The 22784-nt window shown below is 36.6% G+C and overlaps 2 protein-coding genes across 2 annotated transcripts; one reads left to right on the top strand and one right to left on the bottom strand.

Annotated features, from left to right (window-relative positions):
- The first annotated feature begins 996 nt into the window (after positions 1-996).
- LOC148862746 (protein neprosin-like) lies at positions 997-5466 on the top strand. Its single transcript, XM_088974281.1, has 7 exons — positions 997-1732; positions 1862-1948; positions 2100-2312; positions 3238-3402; positions 3604-3657; positions 3751-3897; positions 4836-5466. The coding sequence occupies exons 1-7, from the start codon at positions 1394-1396 to the stop codon at positions 5211-5213; spliced, it is 1383 nt and encodes a 460-aa protein (XP_088830407.1). The 5' UTR covers positions 997-1393; the 3' UTR covers positions 5214-5466.
- A 5263-nt stretch (positions 5467-10729) lies between these two features.
- On the bottom strand, positions 10730-20946 carry LOC148862745 (D111/G-patch domain-containing protein). The gene is made up of 10 exons (XM_088979195.1): positions 20610-20946; positions 19608-19713; positions 19454-19526; positions 18899-18956; positions 18700-18812; positions 18508-18600; positions 14485-14754; positions 13823-14040; positions 11820-12047; positions 10730-11023 (listed from the first exon to the last, which is right to left on the bottom strand). Exons 1-10 carry the CDS (start codon positions 20702-20704, stop codon positions 10913-10915), a joined length of 1365 nt encoding a protein of 454 aa, XP_088835321.1. The 5' UTR covers positions 20705-20946; the 3' UTR covers positions 10730-10912.
- Between the last annotated feature and the right edge of the window lie 1838 nt (positions 20947-22784).

Here is a 22784-nt window from a genome sequence, read left to right as displayed (position 1 = left end):
TTTTTCTGGGTGATTAAAATAAGAAGTTAATAACAAATTCAGATTTAAAGGTAGAAGGTCAAGAGTCTAAACCTCGATATAGACGCCCACAGCCACAGCCACAGCCACAGCCACAGGCGCATACGGAGGCCCCATGACGCACACATATGCATGCACATAACCGAGTGCGTGGGCCGCCAGTGGAAGTGCGCTAGCGGCGAGTGCGGTAGAAAAAAAAAAAAGCTACACCATTCACCTTCACCATACGTAGAACGAAAAACAGCATTTTTCTCTCTCCACTAAAGACCAAAGAGGAATCGAGGAAGCAGGTATGTGTATGCACTTAGTACGTACTTACCATTTAGTGGTGGTTCTGGCAGCAGGATTTGTACACATGTTCTACCAGACTACGACCCCCATTGATCCACACCATTGATTTGGGATATCAACCTAAAGTTATACCATTCATTCAACCTGTCAAAAGAATGCTGGTCCCCAAGAAACAGCTAAGAGCCTAAAGACTAAAAGCAGTCTAAAAACTTCAAAGTCTAAACATCTAAACAGAGAAACTGTCGGCCACTGTTGAAGATAAATCTGTTCATCTCGTCATGCCATCATGATCATGTAAGTAAGGCCAGCCTATAGATTCCAACCAGTTTCTGATCTATTCTCTGCACGGTATAGCTTCCTTCCCCAATACTGAAATTTTACGGAATACAAACTAAAAAATTTCACAGTATACATGAAAAAAGAAAGTAGAGTGGCTTTCCATATTTTTTTAGTAATTTTTATCTTTGAATTTGCTTACACACCTATATTGTTACCCAGTTACCACATTACCTGACACAAAGAACATCTGGGGAAGTGAGAAAGAGGACACCCAAAGCAAAGAACATTAGAAACCCAGAATCAAGTGTAATTCTTCTTTGTCTTCGTAACCAAGGCAAAGAATAACAGAAATCAGTGTCCATTTACCCCCTATAAAAATATCACAAAAAGCCTAAAGCTTCAGTCTTTGTATCGGAGACCGGAAAACCCATAATTTCTTCCAACTCTTACTTTTCTCTTTTTTCCAACCAAGATTAAAGAAACTCGACAAGCTCTCAAAATTTGGGTCTCTTTCGATCACAATCCATTATTTATCCTTCCATGCCAAAAACCTCTTAAACACCCCCCCCCCCCCCACCCCCACCCCCCCACCAATTTGGGTCTTTTTTAATCAAGTCGTGCCTGAAGGTTCTTGTGTCAGAACACCAAACCAACCTACTTGAAGCTCTGAGCTCTGAGGGAGAGATCACTTTGGGAGAGAGACAAACAGACAGACAGAAAGAAAGAAAGAGAGAGTTTGGAGTTCTAAAAACCTTGGAAATGGTGAGATAGCAAGCTTGGTGTGCTTGGTGGGAGGTGTGTTTCCATGGAAACAACTCCGAATTCATGGGGTTTTGCTGATCGCAGAAGAAGACAATGCCAATGTATACAAATACAAACACATGTAGCAGAAGAAACAAGGCACAGAAATTTCTCTAACATGGCGACTAGCTGTTGCAGGATTTCCCCAATCATTTCCATGTTTGTTGGTTTTCTCGTTATTGCTTCTTCTGTTGGTCCCGTCGTCCCGGTATCGATTTCATCTGAAGTGAATGGGCGGCTTCCGGCAAATCAGACTTTCCGACCGGGGGAGGAGTTGCAGAAGTTGAAGAGGATTAAAGCTCTACTCGGGGCAATCAATAAGCCTGCTGTCAAGACAATTCAGGTATTTCTACGAGAATAAATTTTCTTTCATATTCTTTTCCCTTGATGGGACTTTCTTTCCTTGTTTGTTTCGTCTAAAAAGATTTGATTTTTTTTTGTTGGTTCTATGGATTATTGTTTACTGTTGCAGAGCCCTGATGGCGATCTCATAGACTGTGTTCTATCACATCAACAACCAGCCTTCGATCATCCGCTGCTTAGAGGACAAAAACCATTGGTAATTCATAGTTGAATTCTTCGAGCACTAATTTGAACTTTCTTTCTTTTACACTTTTCTCTCTTTAATGGGTTTTTGAAGTCTTGGACTTGGGAGCTTTGGGAGTGGAATTTAGGAGACAAGAAGTTGTAAATGTTTCTTCTTTTTGCAGGATCCACCAGAGAGACCGAAAGGCCATAGTCCAACAGGTTCTGTGCCCGAAATCTTCCAGTCATGGACAATTTCTGGCGAATCATGTCCAGAAGGAACCATTCCGATCAGAAGAACCAGAGAAGAAGATGTGTTAAGAGCTACTTCTATTCAGAGATTCGGAAGAAAAGTGAGGAGAGCAGTGAGACGCGACTCCTCAAGCACTGGCCACGAGGTTAGTTATTAAAACAGAAAGCTGAGTAAACACCCAGAAATTGTAGAGAAAACGGGAGTAGGCAAGACGACTGTATCTTGATATCTGAACAGACTATAAACTGCCAACCATAGAAAATGATGATTCAGAGGACAATAAAATGGCGTTTTCGATCTTTAAAGAAAGAAATGTCGTTTTCAGATTTTGCATTGCAATCTATGGTCGGCCAAAAGCTTTCCACAACTCCCTTGATCCTCTCCTTCATTTCTGGTTCATAACAGCACAAATACAATGGATCAAGTGAATTTAGGGGGAGGGAAAACATTGACAGAGTTAACAGTTTTCTTATCTCTTCTGTTCTTTTTTTTTTCTTTTTTTTTTTTTATGGCGGGGTGGGGATGGGGAATTAATTTTCCTTATACGACAAAAACCTGCTGTCAAAATCTCAACTCTTTCCTACCCAGCAACCAAACAGGGAGGGTAAGTTTCATTAAATTTATTATAATTTCATTAAAAAAAGACACTAAAACTGGCAATATTAGAAACATGAAAAGAAGCTTCCTGTCTGAGTAAAATAGCAAGTTTTGGTAGATGGGTATTCTTTACTTTCACTGATGGAGCATTAAATTTCATATCTGCTTACAGCAATCCCAAACTTCCATGTTTTTTTTTCTCTGAAGCATAGTAGTTTCACTTGTTTCAATGAACAACAACTTCCATCAATGACTACTCTGTGATTTCCTGAACGTAACTACCCATTAATTACTCCGCTCAGTACTTTCATCAGAAGAATTGTTCTGTAGAATTAAATTCTAAAGTTTGACGTTTAATTGAAGAAAATAAAGAAATCGTGGAATTTCCTGAATGTAATCGCTTTCAATAATTATTTATTTATTTATTTTTAACTTGTGTGCTCATACTCAAAGTGAATTCCAATTGACAACAGCATGCAGTTGGGTATGTAATGGGAGATCAGTATTATGGAGCAAAAGCCAGCTTGAACGTATGGGCGCCCCACGTAGCTAATCAATATGAATTCAGTCTGTCACAGATGTGGGTCATCTCTGGTTCATTTGGCGATGATCTCAACACCATTGAAGCTGGTTGGCAGGCAAGTAAACCACTTCGACTACTAATTAGCTTAAAACCAAAGGAGTAGGTAATTACTAATTAGCTTAGGTTCAATTACTAAAACCTTCTACTTGTTCTCATTCAAAACCAGTTATTTCTGCTCAACTACCTCTCCATGAAAATCCCAGATTTCTTCAATATAAAGAGTCTTGATGCCTCTTCATTGTTTTTATAAATCCAGGTGAGCCCAGAGCTATATGGAGACAACTATCCTAGATTCTTTACCTATTGGACGGTAAGTCTGTATTATTGAATATGGATTGCTTTCCATTAAGATCATGAGATTAAATGCTAATTTTGCCTTGGTTTAAAAAATATATATTTACAGAGTGATGCATATCAAGCCACTGGATGCTACAATTTGCTCTGTTCTGGCTTTGTCCAGACTAACAACAAAATCGCCATTGGAGCTGCAATCTCTCCCATATCGGCTTATAATGGTGGCCAATTCGACATTAGTTTGTTGGTTTGGAAGGTAAATTTTAATTTTAATTCCGGTGTTTGTTGAATGGAAATAATGTGTTGGGAAAAAGAAATTTATCTGAAAAATAGGTGGTTTTTACTTTTTACAGTTGTTTTTCATTTTTTAAAAGTTATTTTGTGTGGTAAGGCTGGGTGGTTTGCCTCTCTGTGTGTCTTTTGACTTTAAAGTAAAATGGCGAGCTCTGAGGAAACAACGTTGATTAATTGAACTTGTCTGACGTGATGTACAGCAAGAGAGGATTAGCTACTCCGAGGTACAGCATTATTCTTATGCTTGCACATCAGCTGGTGCCCATTTACCGTTGATTGTCCTTTAGTGGACCCGATGTAGGAGATCCCTTAGCTAAAGTTAAGCTTGATTGGATAGTTTGACTTTGACCTACCTGTGGAGTTTTATTCGTCCAAAGAAGATCAGTTCTCGGGGTTTATAGGAACCGTCCGTCTAGCATATCTCGTTAGAAAGCCCGAATCGACAAGAACAGGATTCTTTAACGTAGAGAAGCCCAAATTGGTTTTTTTTTAATAATTGTAGCTAGCAGTCTACCACCAGCCTGCTCCTTCTGTCCCCCCTACGGTACGTTTGCTTAACATGCACCGAGTGGACAAGACGCACGCGTGACAATTTCCCGTTTCTCAAAATTACTGAAATGCCCTTTTACCATCCCTTTTCTTTTCTTTTCTAAGATAAGAAAGATTCTCCTCTTTTACAAACAGAAGGGGTTCGCTGACGCCGGCCTCCCGGCTTTTTCTTTTTCTTCCTCTTCTCAATCTCCCAGTTGGTACGCTCGACTTTGACCGGCTTTTTTCTCTCTTTTTTTTTCTGAAAAATGAATTTCAATAGGAAAATGATCATTTTTCATGGCTATTTTACGTGCAACCAAACGCTGTAACATAATATTTTCCAATAAGTTTCGGAATTCTTGTGTGTAGGATCCAAAGCATGGAAACTGGTGGCTGGAATTTGGATCAGGATTGCTGGTTGGCTACTGGCCATCATTCTTATTTAATCATCTACAGAACCATGCAAGCATGGTACAGTTTGGAGGAGAAGTGGTCAACAGTCGACCAGGTGGTGTGCATACGGCAACCCAAATGGGCAGCGGTCACTTCGCCGGAGAAGGATTCGGAAAAGCTTCTTATTTCCGGAATTTGCAGGTCGTCGATTGGGATAATAGCTTGGTTCCTCTCTCAAATCTTCGAGTCCTGGCCGATCATCCAAATTGCTATGATATCCAAGGAGGGATTAATAGTGTTTGGGGAAACTATTTCTATTATGGAGGTCCAGGAAAGAACGTGAAGTGCCCCTGAAGGAAATGGATGGTATACAAGTCGCAGAAATTTTCTTTCATTTTCATTTTTTATTTTTTAAATTTTTGGGTCGATTTGGGTTTTCTTTCCAGATCAATTTCCTTTTTATTTTATCTTCTTTTTTTATTAATCCATTTTTTTGGTTCTAACAGATGATCCATTAAATATTTAAATATACCACCTCTAGGGATTTTATGTAAATGTGAAAAGGAGAAAATATAATGAATATACTATGGGTTTTGTGATTTTTGTATCTCGTCTTTTCTCTTAACCATTTCGTCGAACATATGAATGGCAAATGCAAGTCTATAGAGACTTTCAAGTCAACCATAAAACTAGCGGAGAATGGCTCTGAGCTATGGGATTTTACTAAAACAATCACAATCCATCATCTTACACTTGCACAAGTCGGTACTCGATTCAAAGATTTTACACTGCATTGGGCCCAGGCTTTGCGGACTGGGCCCATTCAACTTTTTACAAAATCCCAACTTGAGTTGAGCCCGCCAAGTTCCACCTCAACATTTCAAGGAGGCTAAGAAAACGTACAACTTGTAAATAATTTGAATTTTTAAAGAATATATGACTATGAGACGGGAAACTTGTACTTTCATATAACTTTCAACTTTTATAATATATTTATATTTATTGTGTGCATGTATTTAAAATTTAATATATCATACACATATGTGCCAATGATTTTACTTTAAACTTATTAAATAAAAATGTGTTTTGCATAAATACGTATTTGGCTGATCTTTTACCATATTATATTAGACTGGTTTTTTGGCATACTCTTTATTCTTGGTTCTAAGTTAATAATAATAATAATAATAATAATAATAATAATAATAATAATAATAATAATAATAAATGCATTATACTCTCCTGTCTCTTCATATTCTTCATAGGGAGAGATACTACTAAAATAGGATGTCTTTTGGCCGAATAAACTAGAAAATAGAAATATACAATTTAGTTGTAATTCTCATATGTAAATAAGCGAATGGGCAGAAGACTTAAACCTCCCTTGAAGTTGCGGATAAATACTTACACAAACCTCCCTTGCTAGAATAATATACAGTTATGTTTGACAGAATTAATGAAAAGACTATTTTGCCCTTCAACCCCTTTCAAACTTTCAAAGAGAGCCATCGATATTGGATCAAATTTGTCAACCATATGCAGTTGCTAACACAAAAGTAAAGTCGTTTGAGAGTAAGCATTCAATCTCCAGTCCAAATAAGAAAAACAAACCAGTTAATGGTAGTCAAGTGTTTGCTTCAGTCTACATACTCCACTCAAAGTTCAAACATCTCACTTCTGAAGAAAAAAAAAACAATAGCATATACTTTTAAATAAAGGCCCCGTTTGCTTTTTGGTAAGTTATTTAACTGGGTAAATGTAATTATCTAGGTAAGTTTTTCTTGGAAAACACTTATCCGGGTAAGTGCATTACCCATGTTCTTTTATTTCCTAGGTAAACAAGGTAATTATCATTTTAGCCATAAAAATCCATTATTAAAAAGGGCATTTTTGTCCCATTCAAGTATTAGCAACTTTCCCCCTAGGTGGGAAAGTTATTCACCCACCTAGGAGATGGGTATCACTTACCCAGGTAAGTGGTACCCATGAAAATAAACTTTCCCTAGTCCTCACATAAATCTGAAAAATGAACATGGGATTCTTGGTCAATGGGAACCAAAATTCTATTGACCAACTTTCCCCCCTCTCAAAATCCAAAAAAAAAAAAAACACCCCCCCAAAAGACACGAATAAATCTAAGAAAACCATCAAAATTCCAATAAAAAAAAGTTAAGCACCTAAATATTAGGTAAATCTAGCTTTGGCTCTTCAGGAACGCTAGGTAACCCCAACTACAAAAAAAATAGCTTTGGCTCTTCAGGAACGCTAGGTAACCCCAACTACAAAAAAAAAAAAAAAAAAAAGTGATAATTCTCTTATATTATATCTTTAATAGAGAAGGCAAATTAACGAGAAAAAATATGGAGATAGGTATCTCAGAAAGAAGAAACTCGATGGAGAAAAATCAATATAACCTGAAGGGGCAAATTTAGATTAAAAAAATCACTAGAAACTTGATGGAGAAAAATTAATATAACCTGAAGGGGCAAATTTCAATTAAAAAAATCACTAGAAACTCATGGAGAAAAATCAATATAACCTGAAGGGGCAAATTTTGTTTTAAAAAAAAAAAATCACTAGCCCATCATGTCATATGCAAACAGTTATTCATAGATCGTTAACAAAAGGGGAGGTGCTTGTCCAATGACTATCATCCGGCAGGGAAAGTCCTAGTCTATTTTGGGTAGTTTCATTATTTAGGAGAGAAGGGAGGTTTTAAGTCTAAAACGTTATAGTTAATAATAGTTGTTTTAAGGGAGAATGACGATTCAGCCCACAGGGTCAGAATTTGTAGGTCCAAAGTACTGTTGGGGTAGGTGTCAACTCGGAACTGATTTCAATTCAAGGCGGTGGTGCATAGTGTGGGTTATTGTCATTTTGAATGCTTATAGCTCTGCAGTGGAAAGAAATCAGCATTGGGTCTGTCTGTACTTTTCCGTTGTTTTAATCATTTGATAAAACATGTATCTTGTAAACCTTATTGGCTGAGAGAGAGAGGATAAATGTAACAAACAGAACCACCAAGAGCTTGAACCCATTGAAACCAAGGGAAAATCATGATAACGAAAGGGGTTTGACCAATCAACCCCCCGCCCCCATGAAGGGGTAAATTTCTTAAACTACCCTTATGGTTTAGTTAATTGACTAAATGTCTCCTTACTGTTTGAAAATTGACTAACACTACCCCTACTGTTTTTGGCAATTGACTAATCCTTCTTTGTGAGTAATGTGTGTCAATGGCAATTGACTAACCCTTCTTTGATCACAGAGCATCAAATATGGGCGTCAATAGATCCTTAATGTGAAGAATGAAGCCTTCAAGATGTGTTCAAGTGGAAGCATCTGTAAAGGGTGTTGCGGAAACAATTTGGGGTTCAGGAACATGCTCCAGTGCAAAATCAAGACAAAAAGTTGACCTCGATTCTGTTTCAGAGTTGGAAGTTCATAAAATGAAAACAAAAAAGACACATCCTAGGCAGATCTTCTCTGCAACCAACCAAGACAAACTAGTTCTATTTCAAAAATCAGTTCTGAAATCACTTATGTAGAGGGTGTTCAAGCAAAGAGTGGACTTCAGAACTCAGTTTTGAAATCACTTATGTAGAGGGTGGTGTTCAAGCAAAGAGTGGACTTCTGTTTTGTTTCAGAGTTGGAAGTTCATAAAATCAATACAAAAAAGACATCCTAGGCAGATCTTCCCTACAACCAACCAATGCAAACTAGTATTGATCACTCACAAAATCGACGTTAACATTTGCTAGGTGAAACCAAATACCACTAGGTGAGAGTAGTGAGTAGAAAAAATAAGTTTGTGCGGGAGAATTTTCTGCAATGGTCCAACCGGACTGATTTTGCGTCGATAGCTTTTATTGGTAATTTTTTAGCCCTTCAAAGATCATCCGATGCCCGTACCACCATTATTGGTTGCACTCCAGACTTTAAATTTTTATTGGGTTTTATTTTGAAACAGGAACTTAGTTCCTAGGTTTTCGACGGAATTGAGGATGTTGGAACTAAGATCTCTTCGCCAGAACTGAGATCGACATCTCTGCTCTTGGGTTTTCACTTGGAACAAATAAAGAAGTACTGAAAGAAGAAAGGTTTTAGGGATAGTATTTTAGGAACAAAAGTCAAAGGGATGTGAAAAGGGCATTTTAAGAATTTTTAATAAATATCAGTACGTGAAAGGTTTTAGGGATGGTATTTTTGCATACCCCATCTTCATCCCCACCCCTTACCCTAGTGGGGATGAAAATCACAGCCCCATCCCTGTCACTGTAATGGACATGGATTCCCAAATTTGTTCCACCTCCCCCGGCCATTCCTGCCTATGAACTTACTTTTGATTTTGTCTTGAAACTTACAACCATTTTATCTTTAAAGTAAATCTTTTAGAGAAAAAATCTCTCTAGGGATCACTACTAACAATTTAAGCTTTTAAGGTTAAATAGTTATTTGGATATCAAAGTTTGTTTAACAGTGATCCAATATTAGACACTCGCTGCCCCTATTATAATTATTTTAAATTTCAACACAAGGTATGGATGGGCCTGTGCTATTATAGTTGCTTTAAATTTCAGCACAAAGTATGGATGGGCCTGTGCTTGTCCAAACTTCATGCCCAATAGACTAGATTTTCCCGACTCTTTGAGAACCCCCTCCCCTCAACTTTTTATATCTCCTATCAAGGTTCAAAGTGGTAAGGCGTATCAGCCTGTATTGATACTGTTTTTTTTCGCATAGGTACAGTATACCCCCTGAACCACTTGTCGACCCAAAACACCCGCTGCAGGGGCATATCAAAAAGGTTCCGACACGATACATATCAGCCAATACAGAACGATATTTTGAACCTTGTCTCCTACCTTTTGCCAAACCAAAAACAGCTTTGAGTCTACACATTCCAAAAGTCATGACACTTCAAAATTTGAAAGAGAAACCCCATTTCCTTCTAAAATACAACTAGCAAGTAGCAACTTAGCTAGTCATGTGGGATCCCATGCCAGATCGTGTCCAGAGACCCAAGATTTTGGCCATCAAAATTAGAGTTTACCACACTTAATTAAAACGAAATAGATTTGCAACAATTGCAACTGCGACTAACCGTTACAATTTCATTTGCATTAATACAAATGCATGAAAGTGCAATTGCAAATAATTGAAATTCTGGTTCACCTTTATTTCAGTTTTATTTTACTTTGTGCACTCCAAGTCCAATCAAAGAGAACAAGGTAAAAACTGGAACAAAAATAAACTAAAATTTGTACTTAGCACTTACATCATTTGTATCATCATGTTTTTGCACCAGTGCAAATAAAATTGAACAGCAAGTCAGCAACAAACCAAGACAAAAAGGAGAAAACTTAAACGGTGATATTTGTGCAAAGGTACGAACACATGGAGTGGAAGTTAGGTTGGCCCAGTTTGTAAAGATTCAAATACAAATATGTACAGTACAAAATACAAGGTTTTGCAGTCTACATATTTATATTTGTTCTCCTTCCAAACTGAACCTTAGCCTGCATTTGGTTGCAGAAAATGCAAATTTTGATTTAATTTTGTTTTAGGTTTTATTTTATTCTGCTTCAGGTCTTATTTTACTTTATGTGTACTGATCAAACAAATCAAGGTAGAATTTAAAACAAAAATAAATCAGAATTTTCACACAAATCATTTGCACTACCATAGTTTTGCATCAGTTCAAATAGACTTGCACTGCAAACACCAAACACAGCCTTACTAAATGTTCGGTTTTGTCTTTCTGCAATTTAAGGGATCTCCACCATTGCAGCTCATCTCTCACCGCACTCGCATTCTCGACCAAAAAGAAAAGGGAATGAATTGTATAATAATCAGGAAAAAAACTGAAATTTGGATGATCCGCACTTGTTAATCAACCAAAAAGGAAACGACTAATAAAAATTGGTATAAGGTATTTCAATAGAGCGATGAGTTAATTAAAAACAAAATAGAAACTCGGTTTACAATTACGTACTTTCATCAGAGCAAGAGCTTGTACAAAGCCTTTGTATGGGAGCAATGTTTCGTGTGTTTCAGAGGAAGTTATGCCGGCCTTGATCCCACCCTAGTCCAGCATACCCTTTGTTACCAACTGCTTGTAATGGTTCTAGTAAACCTTTTGTACTGTTTCCAAGAGCTTCACCCTATATGCACATTAGAAGCGACAAAAAAATACAAAGGTAATAAGTTTCACATGTAGCTAAAAAATAAAGGAAGCACTATTTCATTATGCTTTATGCAGCATTTAACAATAAACTTCTTCATGTTCGTCAACCAACTACCTTGTATTGGCATGACACTAAAAGTCCCCCCCCCCAACCTGACTGTGGAATCATTTACCAAAAAAAAAAAAAAGACTGTTGAATCACAACCCAATAGAGAAAGGAGGGAGAGGGTGATACAGTAGTGCACATGTGGGTGTAGAAGTTGTTTATCCATTCTATTTAATCATTTAGTGCCTGTAGAGAACTTCCTATACAAAAATAAATAAATAAAATCTGGAATTTGAATGATCCTAACAAACAATTAATATTTCTTGATGCCCAAAGATTACAAAATGGTCCTCTAGAAGATACTGGGCATGTTGCAGAAAATGTCAGTTATGACTGTATTATGATATTCTATTAATCTCAAATAGATACAAGTTTTACATGTCGTTTAATGGGCCAATTCAATTATCCTATTCCTAAGAAAAAGTCATTGAATTAATAATAACAGCCATCCAGGTAGGTGTCATCTAAACTCTTAGTAAATGATGTCAGTAGATAGTAGATGCCATCTACAAGGCAGATTGCATAAAGTACACTTATTAGAACACAGTTCTACATGTCTATTTTATGAGTCTTTCATTTCTCTCCTACCAATCATATACATGTCTTACTTCAGCTATGCAGTAAACTTGGAAAGAATTAAAAAAAAAAAAAAGAGTATATAGTTTACCTCTTTCCAACCCATGCTTTCTAAAATTCGCCTGGCATAACTACCAGCTCCAAATGACATGTTCAAGGCTTCAGCAGCAGAAGCAGCAATTTCTGTATCAACAGAACAAGAGGGTGATTCTGTATCCGTATCACCTAACCCTGAAGTCTTTTGGCCTGGGCCCACTCCAAAACCACCATATAAGGCTCTTCTCTCAGCAGCTCTATCCCTGTAAGCCTTGCCCTTATTCTATGAAAAAGAGAAATTCCAACAGGAGAAGGCAATGATGTCAGACTCGGATCATTCTCAAAAACGGAAAGGCCACTGAATCACAGCCTATGGGCCAAATGGTCTAGCCACTAGGTTGGCCCAGTGACCCATGACGTCAGCTATATGATTATATAATATGTTATTTTAACATGTGTATTAGCTATATTCCAGTGGTCATTCTTCTTGTTTTCATACAAGTGGCACAGGTTCAAGTCTCACAAATCATGCTTTTGCCAAAACAGATGTACATATCCAGTCAATATGGATATTAGATAAACAAAAACAAACATAAATGGTGTCATTATTGCATGTAAATAGGAGATCATAGGTTCAAGTCTCTCTACCGTTTTATTACTTATAATAAAGCAATGACTCAGGCTGATCATTAAAAACCAGTTGGGATGTTAGAATCCAGATGTTTTTCAACAGATTGTCTAGGTTCAGTAGCAGGTCAGACTGTTTTATGAAAGAAAAGGAAAAAGAAAAAGAAAACCAGTATTCTTAAACTGGAAAGTTCACCGGTTCCCAAGTCTAGTGGTCCAACCAGTGTTTTAAAAGCGAAAGGCACAAGGCGCAAGGTGAGGTGCACACCTTTTTGAGGCAAGGCACACAATTAAAAAAAAAAAAGCTAAAAAATCAAAAAATTATAAAACATAATATTAATAAAAATATAAACTTAAGTTTTAAAATAAATGTTTTAAAAAACCTATTATGTAAAATTAAAATACATAAGCATAATATGTAAAGCATATTCAAATGAGAACTTAAAAATGAAATCAATCATATAAAACATTTTCAAGCATATATAACCCACAATCTCTTTTTTTCTCAATTGCATCATGTAGCTAATGTCACATATTACATTCCTAATTCTACTAGCCACCTTTGCGCCTAGGACCTGGGCGAAGCGCCTATCCTAAAATGTGCCTCGCCTGTGCGCCTAGGCGCGCCTTTTAAATCACTGGGTCCAACCTTTTGGTCTGGTCCAAAACTCCAAATCTCACAATGTAGGTAAAAGGAATGCTCAACAAGTGATCTGGGATTACGAATGAAAAGATATCATCTCCAATTTGCCTCATGACAAAGTTGATACCATGTGATGGCTAGATATGAACCATTTGACACTTCCAAGCATTATGGGAATTCATGCCAGGAATAAGCATAATGTATGGCAATGTTTTGGCGTTGCATATATCATGTGAGTGATTCACTAGTCGGAAACTCAGAATTCTTTGGATGCATAAATGGAATTACATTAATCTTAGAGAAAATGCAGACTAATACTAATTAAAGTCCTTTGGTCTCTTGCTTCTGGAAGGCAGCTTTAATTTAACTGGATAGTTGGATCATGAGATGTTGTCCCCATCAGGTTTAACTCCTCCAAAGTTTCACATGGTTTGTGTGTTTTTACATACTATCTAAACCATTTACATATGTATGTATGTAATTGTATATTGCAAAATAGAGAAGAGAGTATAATCTAATTTCAGTGCAAATTGCAAAATAGAGAAGGGAAAGTATAGGTAATTAGAGGTTACCCAACAAATAGGAAATAAGAAAAATAAATCATAATAACAAAATCCAGTTCAAAATATAGCACCCCCCTCCCCCCGGTGAAATTTCAATTTGATTCCAAATTTCAAAAAAAAAAAAAAAAAACGTTTTGAGCCAGGTTGAAATGCAGCTTGAAACCAAATTTTAAATCCTTAAGCAGAACTGAATCCACATCCTTAACACCTAAACCTATAGATTACCTTCAATACTGAGATTTGATTTGGCAGTGAAGATGAATCTTCAAAAGCAACTTGATCTGTGGTCCCAGATTCAGAGCCTCCATTGAGATTAGACAAGAGACTTTGCTTGTCAACTAATAGATCAGGAAAGCCCCAATCTTTTGTTGGGTTGGCAGAATCGTAAGTTGATAAAGAAGCCAAGTATTTTGCATTGGGACTTCTCAACCTATAAACTTCCCCTGGGGAAAAGAAATTGCATGCATCTATGTAAATATTATATTTTTAAATCAGCAAAAAAGATGCAAGAAAAAGGAGAAAATTGAAAGTCTTAAAGATTATACATGATGTAAAGCCTCTATAATGACTGTGAACAGAAGAAAAATCAGAAAATGTTGGGTGATCATTGGCCAGACAGGGCTTAGCACCTGGTATAAAGGGTTTAACCTAGTCCAGCCCAGTCAGGCCCCAACCCCAGGCCTGAAATATAGACCCAGTCCAGGCCGAGCTTTTGGCCTACAAGCTTATATACATGCGCATAGTATATACGATGTATGTTGTGAAACCACCATTTATGGTGACACCTATATGGTTATGTATGTCAAAACAACATGAACAGATAGTAGTGACTAGCAGTTGCTTCATTGGAAGTAAATGTAGTTGTCATCAGATGAGTAAAGGCGGACCTGATGCAACCCGTACCAGATCAAGATGTACTTCAGATATGGCAGCAGTTTTCAGAAGACCGCCACCAGAAGGCAAAGATGGATGAAGCTTAGTGGACTGTTTTACCAGTCTCCCAACCAGCCTGACTATCTGATGCTTCTTCTTGAACGAGTCTTTAACCATTGCCCAGTCCCATAAATCTACCACAGGGAAATCTGGTAAGTCATCTTCCCCAGATTGTACGACTTGACCATACTGAGCTCGCCATCTTTCCTCATCCTGTGAAGCACCTGTACCAAAATTCCTTGTAAGCAACCAAATGTATTTGTAGGTGTTGGAAAAAAGTCTAGAGGTATTGTACATGCAGCTTTTGGAAGCATCAAATCCAGATAATTAAATTGGTGGCTACACACCTTTCAGGTAATAGGCCATTCAAGAGAAATAACAAACAGAAACTTGGATATGTGTGTGTTTGTCTGAAAGTATAACCTCTCCATTGTGAAGGGAAGATAAACATGGCAAAATAAAAATATTACTTATCATAACCTATGGGATTATTTTGATCATATTGTAAATTTTTTTCCTATAAACTTCTTTGTCGCCATGGTTTTTGAGGTGCCGAGGCAAAGTTTGATGACCAGGGAGAGCCTATACACGCTTAGGGGATGAATTTTGCAAGTAAAAAACCTCTAAATCCAAAGTTGATTTATCATTTTGCATGGTAAGTTTGTAACCAACAATTATCTACACTAACAATTAGCAATTCATCAAACAACTATAACTTCCATACCAAAACATGGAAAATTATCAAATCACAAAAAGGTAGACATTTAAATATATTAGTTCCAATATTTCAAATATTACATTGCAATAATAATAACTCAATAAAGCAACTACATCAAAAAAGTTAAAGAATATTACAATCACTTCCACACCAAAAAAAGCCCCTAAAATAAGTTTCTATATAATTTTTCTTCAATTAAAACATTCACATAATCTGTTTACATGATTTAATTTAGATTTTAGAATATAAAAATTCCAAAAAAAAAATCAAACATAAAAGAGAAATAGATGCAGAAAATGAGTTCATAGGTTGTTAATAGTTATTTAACGTTGCATCATGTTTATTTTAATAAAACGAATCAACCAATTAAAGTATCTTGAGATGATGCAAAGTGCCAACCTAGCATCTTTAGACACTTAATTGTCTGTCTTGAAACCTAAGTGTGAACCTATTGGGTTGACCAATTAGGCAACCCCCCAAAACCACCCAGTCACCCAAGTAACACCTAGGGAGAGACCATGAAACCAAGTTTGTTGTAAACATCTCCTCTACATGTTCATCTTTTGCATTCTTATTCTCCCTCCAATCTGATAGTCTTACTTGTGTATGACAATGTTACTTCCACAGAATATAGTAATGCCATTTCTTTTCTGACAAGATTCCTCCCCTTTACTACATTTCTGCTAGGCAATCTTGGTCATTCAGATGTAAGAGTGGCCTTTATGGATCTAAATGAGAGAGGTGATTATGATATTCCAAGGACCTATAGGGGAGGGAGCAGAGATTGTGGAACTATTGCGGAGTGAATATCTTGTTCATTTTATATTTAAAAAAAAAAAAAAGAATACCTTGTCCATTAGAGAGATAAATTATTCCAAAAAGAATAGCCCATTTAGATGGATCCTTAATCAGCCAACTCCTTAGCAGATGTCTTAATGCCAATATGGAAGCAAGAAAAGAATCCATGGTGAAATAAATAGATTTTTAATTTCCTACACCAATTTCATAATTTTTGGATGCTAGGGGTATTGGTAATTTTGAGTTTCTAATTGTAGGTGTCTTAAGATTTAAGAACAGGGTTTTAATTCTTCTAGAAATTTACTTTTTCTTATCAGTATAGAAATTTACTAGTATTAGCTAAATAAAGTTACTATTTATGGTAATTTTCGGACTTACTATTTATGGTACTTCGTGTAATTACTGTAGTAGAATCACAATTTATTGTCCTTACTAATACCTGGTTTCTTTACATTAAGTAGTTTTAGTACAATTAGGAAAGTATTATTGGAGTTGTTTTATGAGTTAGGGTCCTTGTTCTCTTAAGGACTTTCCAATCTTGCTTCACCAATCCACTCCACCAAGGGTCTTGCCCTCTGTAAAATTGAGTCCCCAAATCTTTTGTTACTCCCCAAGTCCTTTGGCCTTCCCTGACTCTTAGAGAACTGCCTTTTTTTTTTTTTTTGATAAATTAGAGAACTGCCAACTTCACCATATCTTTTTTATTTTTGGTAATTATTTCACCATATCAATCCTTGAACTTGATATAACAAGTGTATATCTTTCTAATGCTAGGCATTTCCATTTCTTTCCCATATTTTCATGCAGGAATCAGGATATCTTATATTCCTAATTCTTATCTTTCTATTCATGCCATTTTTTAGTGTTTTCAGTAATTGCCATTTCAACACAAAATTGTTGGGAAAAGAGTATCTGCACAAAGAATCAATACTTTAAATTTCAATGGTTACATGAGGTAGAGCTTTGGTATAATTACCAAGTCAACAAAATAAATTGCTCTTTTTTGGCTTTTTTGGACTAAATCTAGTTTATAGGGAAAAAGGAACCTAGATGGATCTGGAGCCTTCAGAACTTCTCTGTGACTGTCACACGTTATCCTTTTTTATAGTCAATTTTCTGATTTTGTGTATGGTCATTGCTTTAAGAGGGGCCTGCCTAATGGATCATCAACTTTGAAACACGGAACACTGGCAAGTTATGGAGGACCCAGACCCATATAAGGGTCTTGTGTTCGCAGATGCAAGAAGCACCCTTTTTTATCTTGATTAAGAGTTAAACATATGAAAACAATATAATAGCATCCCTCTACCCCTCCCCCCAAGCCCCACATAGAAAAAAAAAGGCTTATTAAATTCTTTTACAATAATCTTTTTTTATTCATCATGATTATGCATCCAGTATTTTGGAAATCTCCATCTGACAAGCATGATACCATGGATTTGAGTTTTAGAGCAGCCATTTTGTGCAAAAGAAGAAATGCCAAATGTTATGTACCCCTCCCAAGACCCCTGATGTCCTGGACCATCATTGGATAATGGCCCTAAAAGTTTAGGCATCCAGTATATCTCATACTATAAATAAAGTGCAAGACTGCGGGCATCTAATATGTGTGTCAATGACTCGATGGTTAATCCTCAAAGTGATTGCCTTTTGAAAAGTTGATGGAAAAGAACGATTATGAGTTTGGACTCCTCCAAAAGCCAGCCGACTAAAATTAAATTTTGATGGTTGCAACCTGGGTAACCCTGGTGTTTAAGGTATTGATGGGGCGTTTAGGAATGACAAAGGTGATATATTGCATAGTTTAGCAGGGAGTGGCAACTCCCTAAGGGCAGAACTGATGACAGTAATTCAGGGATTAAAGCTTGCACAAGTGAAAAATTGGAGGACATAATCATTGAAGGAGACTATCAAGTTGTAATTTCCTGGTTGTGCACAGGAAAAGAAGTACATAGACTTTCAGATTTCTGTTAGGGAAGCTCAACCCTTGGGAGGAAATCTGAATTGCTTATTCAGATGGATTGCAAGAAGTGCCAGTGAGATGGTTGATAGGTTAGCTAAACCAGGAACATCAAGGCAATCTTTAGAATGGGGATGTCAGAGACCTGAGATAACATTGTGAAAGTAGGTTACTGGCATCTAAAGAATGGCTGGTCAGCTTGTTGCTGTTTGTATTGTACATACTTCCCATCTGCTATTCATATTTGGATAGCATGATTCCATTGCATTGAATGAAATTCATTCTGTTGAAAGACTATGAATGTTCAGATTCCACATTTACACTATGTAGCATAAAGAAGACAGCTTATAAATCAGTAAATACATATGAACAATAGTTTCTTTTGAAAATTTGAGAAATATATGTAATAAATTTGACATTGTATGAAGAACAACATAAAGATATAAAACAATTCAAAGGAATGTCTGTATCAACTGCTTAGTAGATTAGTAGTAAACTAACTTTCATCAGTGGCTTGAAAACTAGACTCAGTTGCATTTTGAAGGTCTTCACAGATCCATTCACCTTCTTCTATTTCATAACTATCATCATTTCCTGAAGCAGAAAAGGATAAAAGTCACTGAGGCCTATCCTTGCCCATGGATGGAAATATTTTTAGCAGATGAACAAGAAAAATCATGAAGAATAACATACTTAATTTTGAGTTAGACTCATCATACACTTCCAAGGGCATCACCATATCAGCAGCATTGATTGCTGACTTGGAATAACCAGTCAAATAGAGCTCAATAAGTGTGTCCTCTAACCTGGAAATAATCATTTATTATTTCAGTGAAAATAAACTCTGAGCAATCTGATGACATAAAGATGCAGAAAGCTAATGACTGCATACCATTCTGAGGTTGGTGGTGGATTTTCAGCCTCATCATTGTTATTGCACTCTGTGTGGCCTATTTATAGGTAAAATGGAAAGTGAACCAGTGATAAATCACCATTCTAATTTCTAATGTTACTGATAGTTATAATTTATATATGTTGGTCTACCATTACCAATGGTACAAAGTGAATGAGCCATCAGAAGGAACCACCTTGGGCATTTTCTACACCTATCATCCAACCCAAATTGTCAAAATAATCCAACTGACTACGTTTTTAAGACTTCAAAGTTTTATTTTCCTTATGAAGGAACAACAAGATGTAAACACAGCCCACTGATACCATTTTATGAGGATGGCATCAGCAAATCAGCACATATCTAAGCTAAGACTAAACATGCTTTATACCATGAAACCCCAAAGACTTCCTTCCCAGAAAAGGGGAAAAAAAAGAAATGGTACATCCTAACTAGCCTGATACCACATAATCCAAAAGTGCTGGTGGGCCATCTTTATGTTCTGTCCATTGGTTGTCAACTTAGATGATATGTGTGTGTGTGTCATATGCTTACATGGCTCATCTTGCAACTGTATGTTAGAAAGAGAAACATCCTCTCCACTTTGGCAATCTCTGGATTCCTCAGCCTGAAATCCACACATGTTACAGAACCAAATCATGCAAATACAATTAGTAAAGATCTCCAATTTACATATTACAATTCCTACCTTGTTAGATTCCAACAGCACGTAATTTCCATTCTCAAATTTGTAATAGAGGTTATCTCCACTGCTGTAGTACCATCCCGCATTTGGGTCATGATAAAATCCACTACTGCAGCAGATAAAGCCAAGAAATTTAACAAAATCAAAACTAAAAAGAAAATGGGCAAGAAAGAAACTTTCCTATTGCTTTTTTCTTTCCGTAGATTTTAGCTCTAGTGAACTATTTTCAACATGCCCATGTGGTTTTACCAAAAATACATGCTTGAGTCAAAGAAGAAACAGCATTGTAGGTCGCCCCTTAAATCTACATGGAAATAAGATGTCAAGAAAGACAACTAGTAACTTGTCAGTTAATTTTGATGTTAGCATGAATCCACAATACTCTACCTCTCTCTTATCTAAATTTCAAGCTACCTCGCTTAAATATTCATTAAACATTTCCTACGACTACATATGCAATGGCCTCCTTATCCATCACTTGAATAGTGCAAAAGGCCGTTAACTGCTCCAAAAGAGATCTATAAATCATGAGAATCTTTTGTATAAGCAATTTCTTTAGCTGAAACGAATCATTTCTCCTATATCTTATATACATGAAACCATCCTCGTTTTAGCCATCCAATTTTGGTGATATTTCGTGTAGGTGAGCATGCATTGTTCTTGATCTATTTTCACCCTTATTGCAACATTGCTGTCTCTGCAACAATGATAATCAAATTAAACAATATGTCACGAAATCCACCCCGGGACCAATTTCAGTTTTCAGACAAACTAGGGAACTAGGGGAAGGAATTGTTGTGAAATATTGATCTCAATCGTTATACTATAATATTCGAATAATAATATTGGTAACAACATGACTTCCTAATCCCCATAATGGATTTCGCTTACACATGATATAACATATTGCTGAATTCTAGGTTGGTTTGCATTCAATTTTCGAGTTATCAAAACCCTAATCATGAAACGTGGAGAAATAAGCCCAAAATTTTCAGACCGGCTAACCTCGCATGGAAGTAGAGTTGAGATTCGTCATCCCATACAAAGAAGCACTCCTCGCCCTGCTCCTGTTGATCTTCGCACTCCCTGGTTCCCGCCATTTCTTTCCATTTTACAGTCGTTAAGGTCGACCCATTAGGTGAATAGCAGCGGCTTGGCGGTGTCAAGTTCAAGTGCGAACACCATAACAGGATTCAGTCAGAGCAAAATCCATTCGAACAACCATCATAGCATGCATTGGGAATATCTTCCTAGAAGTACGGAGATATTCTCGATGCAAGGCTATTCGAACAGTGTTCGAACGGATTTTGTTCTGACTGAAGCAGATCTCACGCTGGATTTCGGTCCCGCTGTATTGCTATAGACATAAGAGACCCACATGGATCTGATCACGTATGTGCAATACTTGCAAGCATCACGCCATCACCTATGTTACTGTGACAAGTGTGTTGGATGATCATGCGGATGCAGAGGCTGAGTAAGCACACGATTGACACCTGTCCCTCGGAAAACAGGAGAGCTGCTTAAACACGCTAGAGGGACAGCCGCGTGGAACACTGATTCTATGACCACAAGCTACAAAAGAATTACATTTGGGCTGATAGATTTCTAAGTTTTGAACTTACGTAGGCTTGTTTGAGCCTGACGTGAGGGCAAATATCTTAAATTAACTCTAACGTTTAGAAATTTGACTTACTCTATCCTTAAATCAATGATTAAAATATTAATACCCAATGCCTTCAAGCAAGTGGATAATTGCTTCCTATCAGTGGCTAATACGTTATGTTTTTTTTTTTTCTATTTTATCGATATTAGAGGGTCCTATTAATTATTTTAAAAGTTTAGTGGTTAAAAAAAATCTTTGTGTTGGTATTCGAACATCTTTGTGATATGCTATTTTATTCTTCACTCTTTAAAATTTTAAAATAGACACATTTGCCGCTCTTTTTTTTTAAAAATAGACTATTTTTCTCTTCCTTCTCTCTCTCCTATTCTTCCTCCTCTTCTTCTTCTTCCATCTTTACTCTTTCTCCTCCTATGTCCCCCATCTCATCCAACCCAACACCAAAATATATGGGATGAGGGAAGTGTAGAGGGCAAATGATGGAACTCAATTTTATTTCTCATTCACTTGACATCATTAAAATTTTAATTAACAAGAAAAAAAGGTGGTTGTGTACCAATGATTTGTAATTCTTTTCATTTCCCAAAGCGTGATGGTGGCGATGCTGATGGGGTGGTGCTAGTCATGAGGGCGGTTGTGGGGGCAAGCTTCAGTCTATTGTGGCATTAGTATTCTTGACCTGGCTGACTGAAGGCCTTTCTTTAGAAGATAACGTCTCACAAAAAAATAGACAACTCGGGATTTAGCTCTCAAAATAAAGATGACAATTCATCCGATTGCCTTCACTGATTGTGCAATCGAGAACAAGGTGGATGTTGGATTTTATTTTGAAAATTTGAAAAATTTGAAAGCAAAATCGACGACAAAAAAGAATAATATATATTGGGTTTTAAAAAAAAATTTAAACATAACATGGAGCCACATGTGAATGGATTGCAATGGAACACTAAAGGAAGCTAACAGCAAGGGATGATTTAATCAACCGATATAAAATGTAGGAATACTATCAATTGCTAGAAAACATGGGGATAGTTTAAGTTAGTTTCTAAACAGTAGGATTTATTAAATCAATTTCCTAAAACTTAGGGATAATTTAAGAGATTTGTACTAATGTTTAAATATGGACTGAATTAGGTGAGTGCAAGCAAGCATGCGTGCACACGCACGCACAATAGTGTGTCATGGGGTGAACTTCCATTCATTTAATAACATGCCATTTGCATGAGAGCCTGAATAACTTGTGCAAACTTACCAAACGTCCTCCATTAATGTTTTAGAAAGTGTGAATGTACTTCATGTAATAGCAATGGGTGGTATTTGTTAACATTTCAGTTTTATATTTGAATTATAGTTATTATTTACCTATATATGCATGCTATTTGGGCTTTCTAAGTGGGTTAAGCTCAGTAAAATGTCACAAATTGTATAAAAAACTTGACCAAACCATAATACAACGGTTTAATTTGATTTAGTTTGGCTTGAAATTTTCTTAAATGCAGTTTATTGATTTGGTCTGAATTCTTCTCCAAATGTATATTTGAGTTTTCTAATTTATA

This window comes from Nelumbo lutea, chromosome 3 (genome assembly GCF_056320005.1).
Source record: "Nelumbo lutea isolate HS-2025 chromosome 3, American lotus-T2T, whole genome shotgun sequence".
In the NCBI taxonomy this organism is placed as follows: Eukaryota; Viridiplantae; Streptophyta; class Magnoliopsida; order Proteales; family Nelumbonaceae; genus Nelumbo; species Nelumbo lutea.
This window is presented reverse-complemented; position numbering and strand designations above follow the sequence as displayed.

Excerpts from the sequence above, each read along its gene's own strand:
- LOC148862746 (XM_088974281.1), top strand. The coding sequence starts at position 1,394 with ATGGAAACAACTCCGAATTCATGGGGTTTTGCTGATCGCAGAAGAAGA. Across the intron at positions 2,313-3,237 it reads CCTCAAGCACTGGCCACGAG|CATGCAGTTGGGTATGTAAT; the intron begins GTTAGTTATTAA and ends AATTGACAACAG. Across the intron at positions 3,403-3,603 it reads CCATTGAAGCTGGTTGGCAG|GTGAGCCCAGAGCTATATGG; the intron begins GCAAGTAAACCA and ends TTATAAATCCAG.
- LOC148862745 (XM_088979195.1), bottom strand. The coding sequence starts at position 20,704 with ATGGCGGGAACCAGGGAGTGCGAAGATCAACAGGAGCAGGGCGAGGAG. Across the intron at positions 19,714-20,609 it reads CAACTCTACTTCCATGCGAG|TAGTGGATTTTATCATGACC; the intron begins GTTAGCCGGTCT and ends TATCTGCTGCAG. Across the intron at positions 19,527-19,607 it reads TGCTGTTGGAATCTAACAAG|GCTGAGGAATCCAGAGATTG; the intron begins GTAGGAATTGTA and ends TGTGGATTTCAG.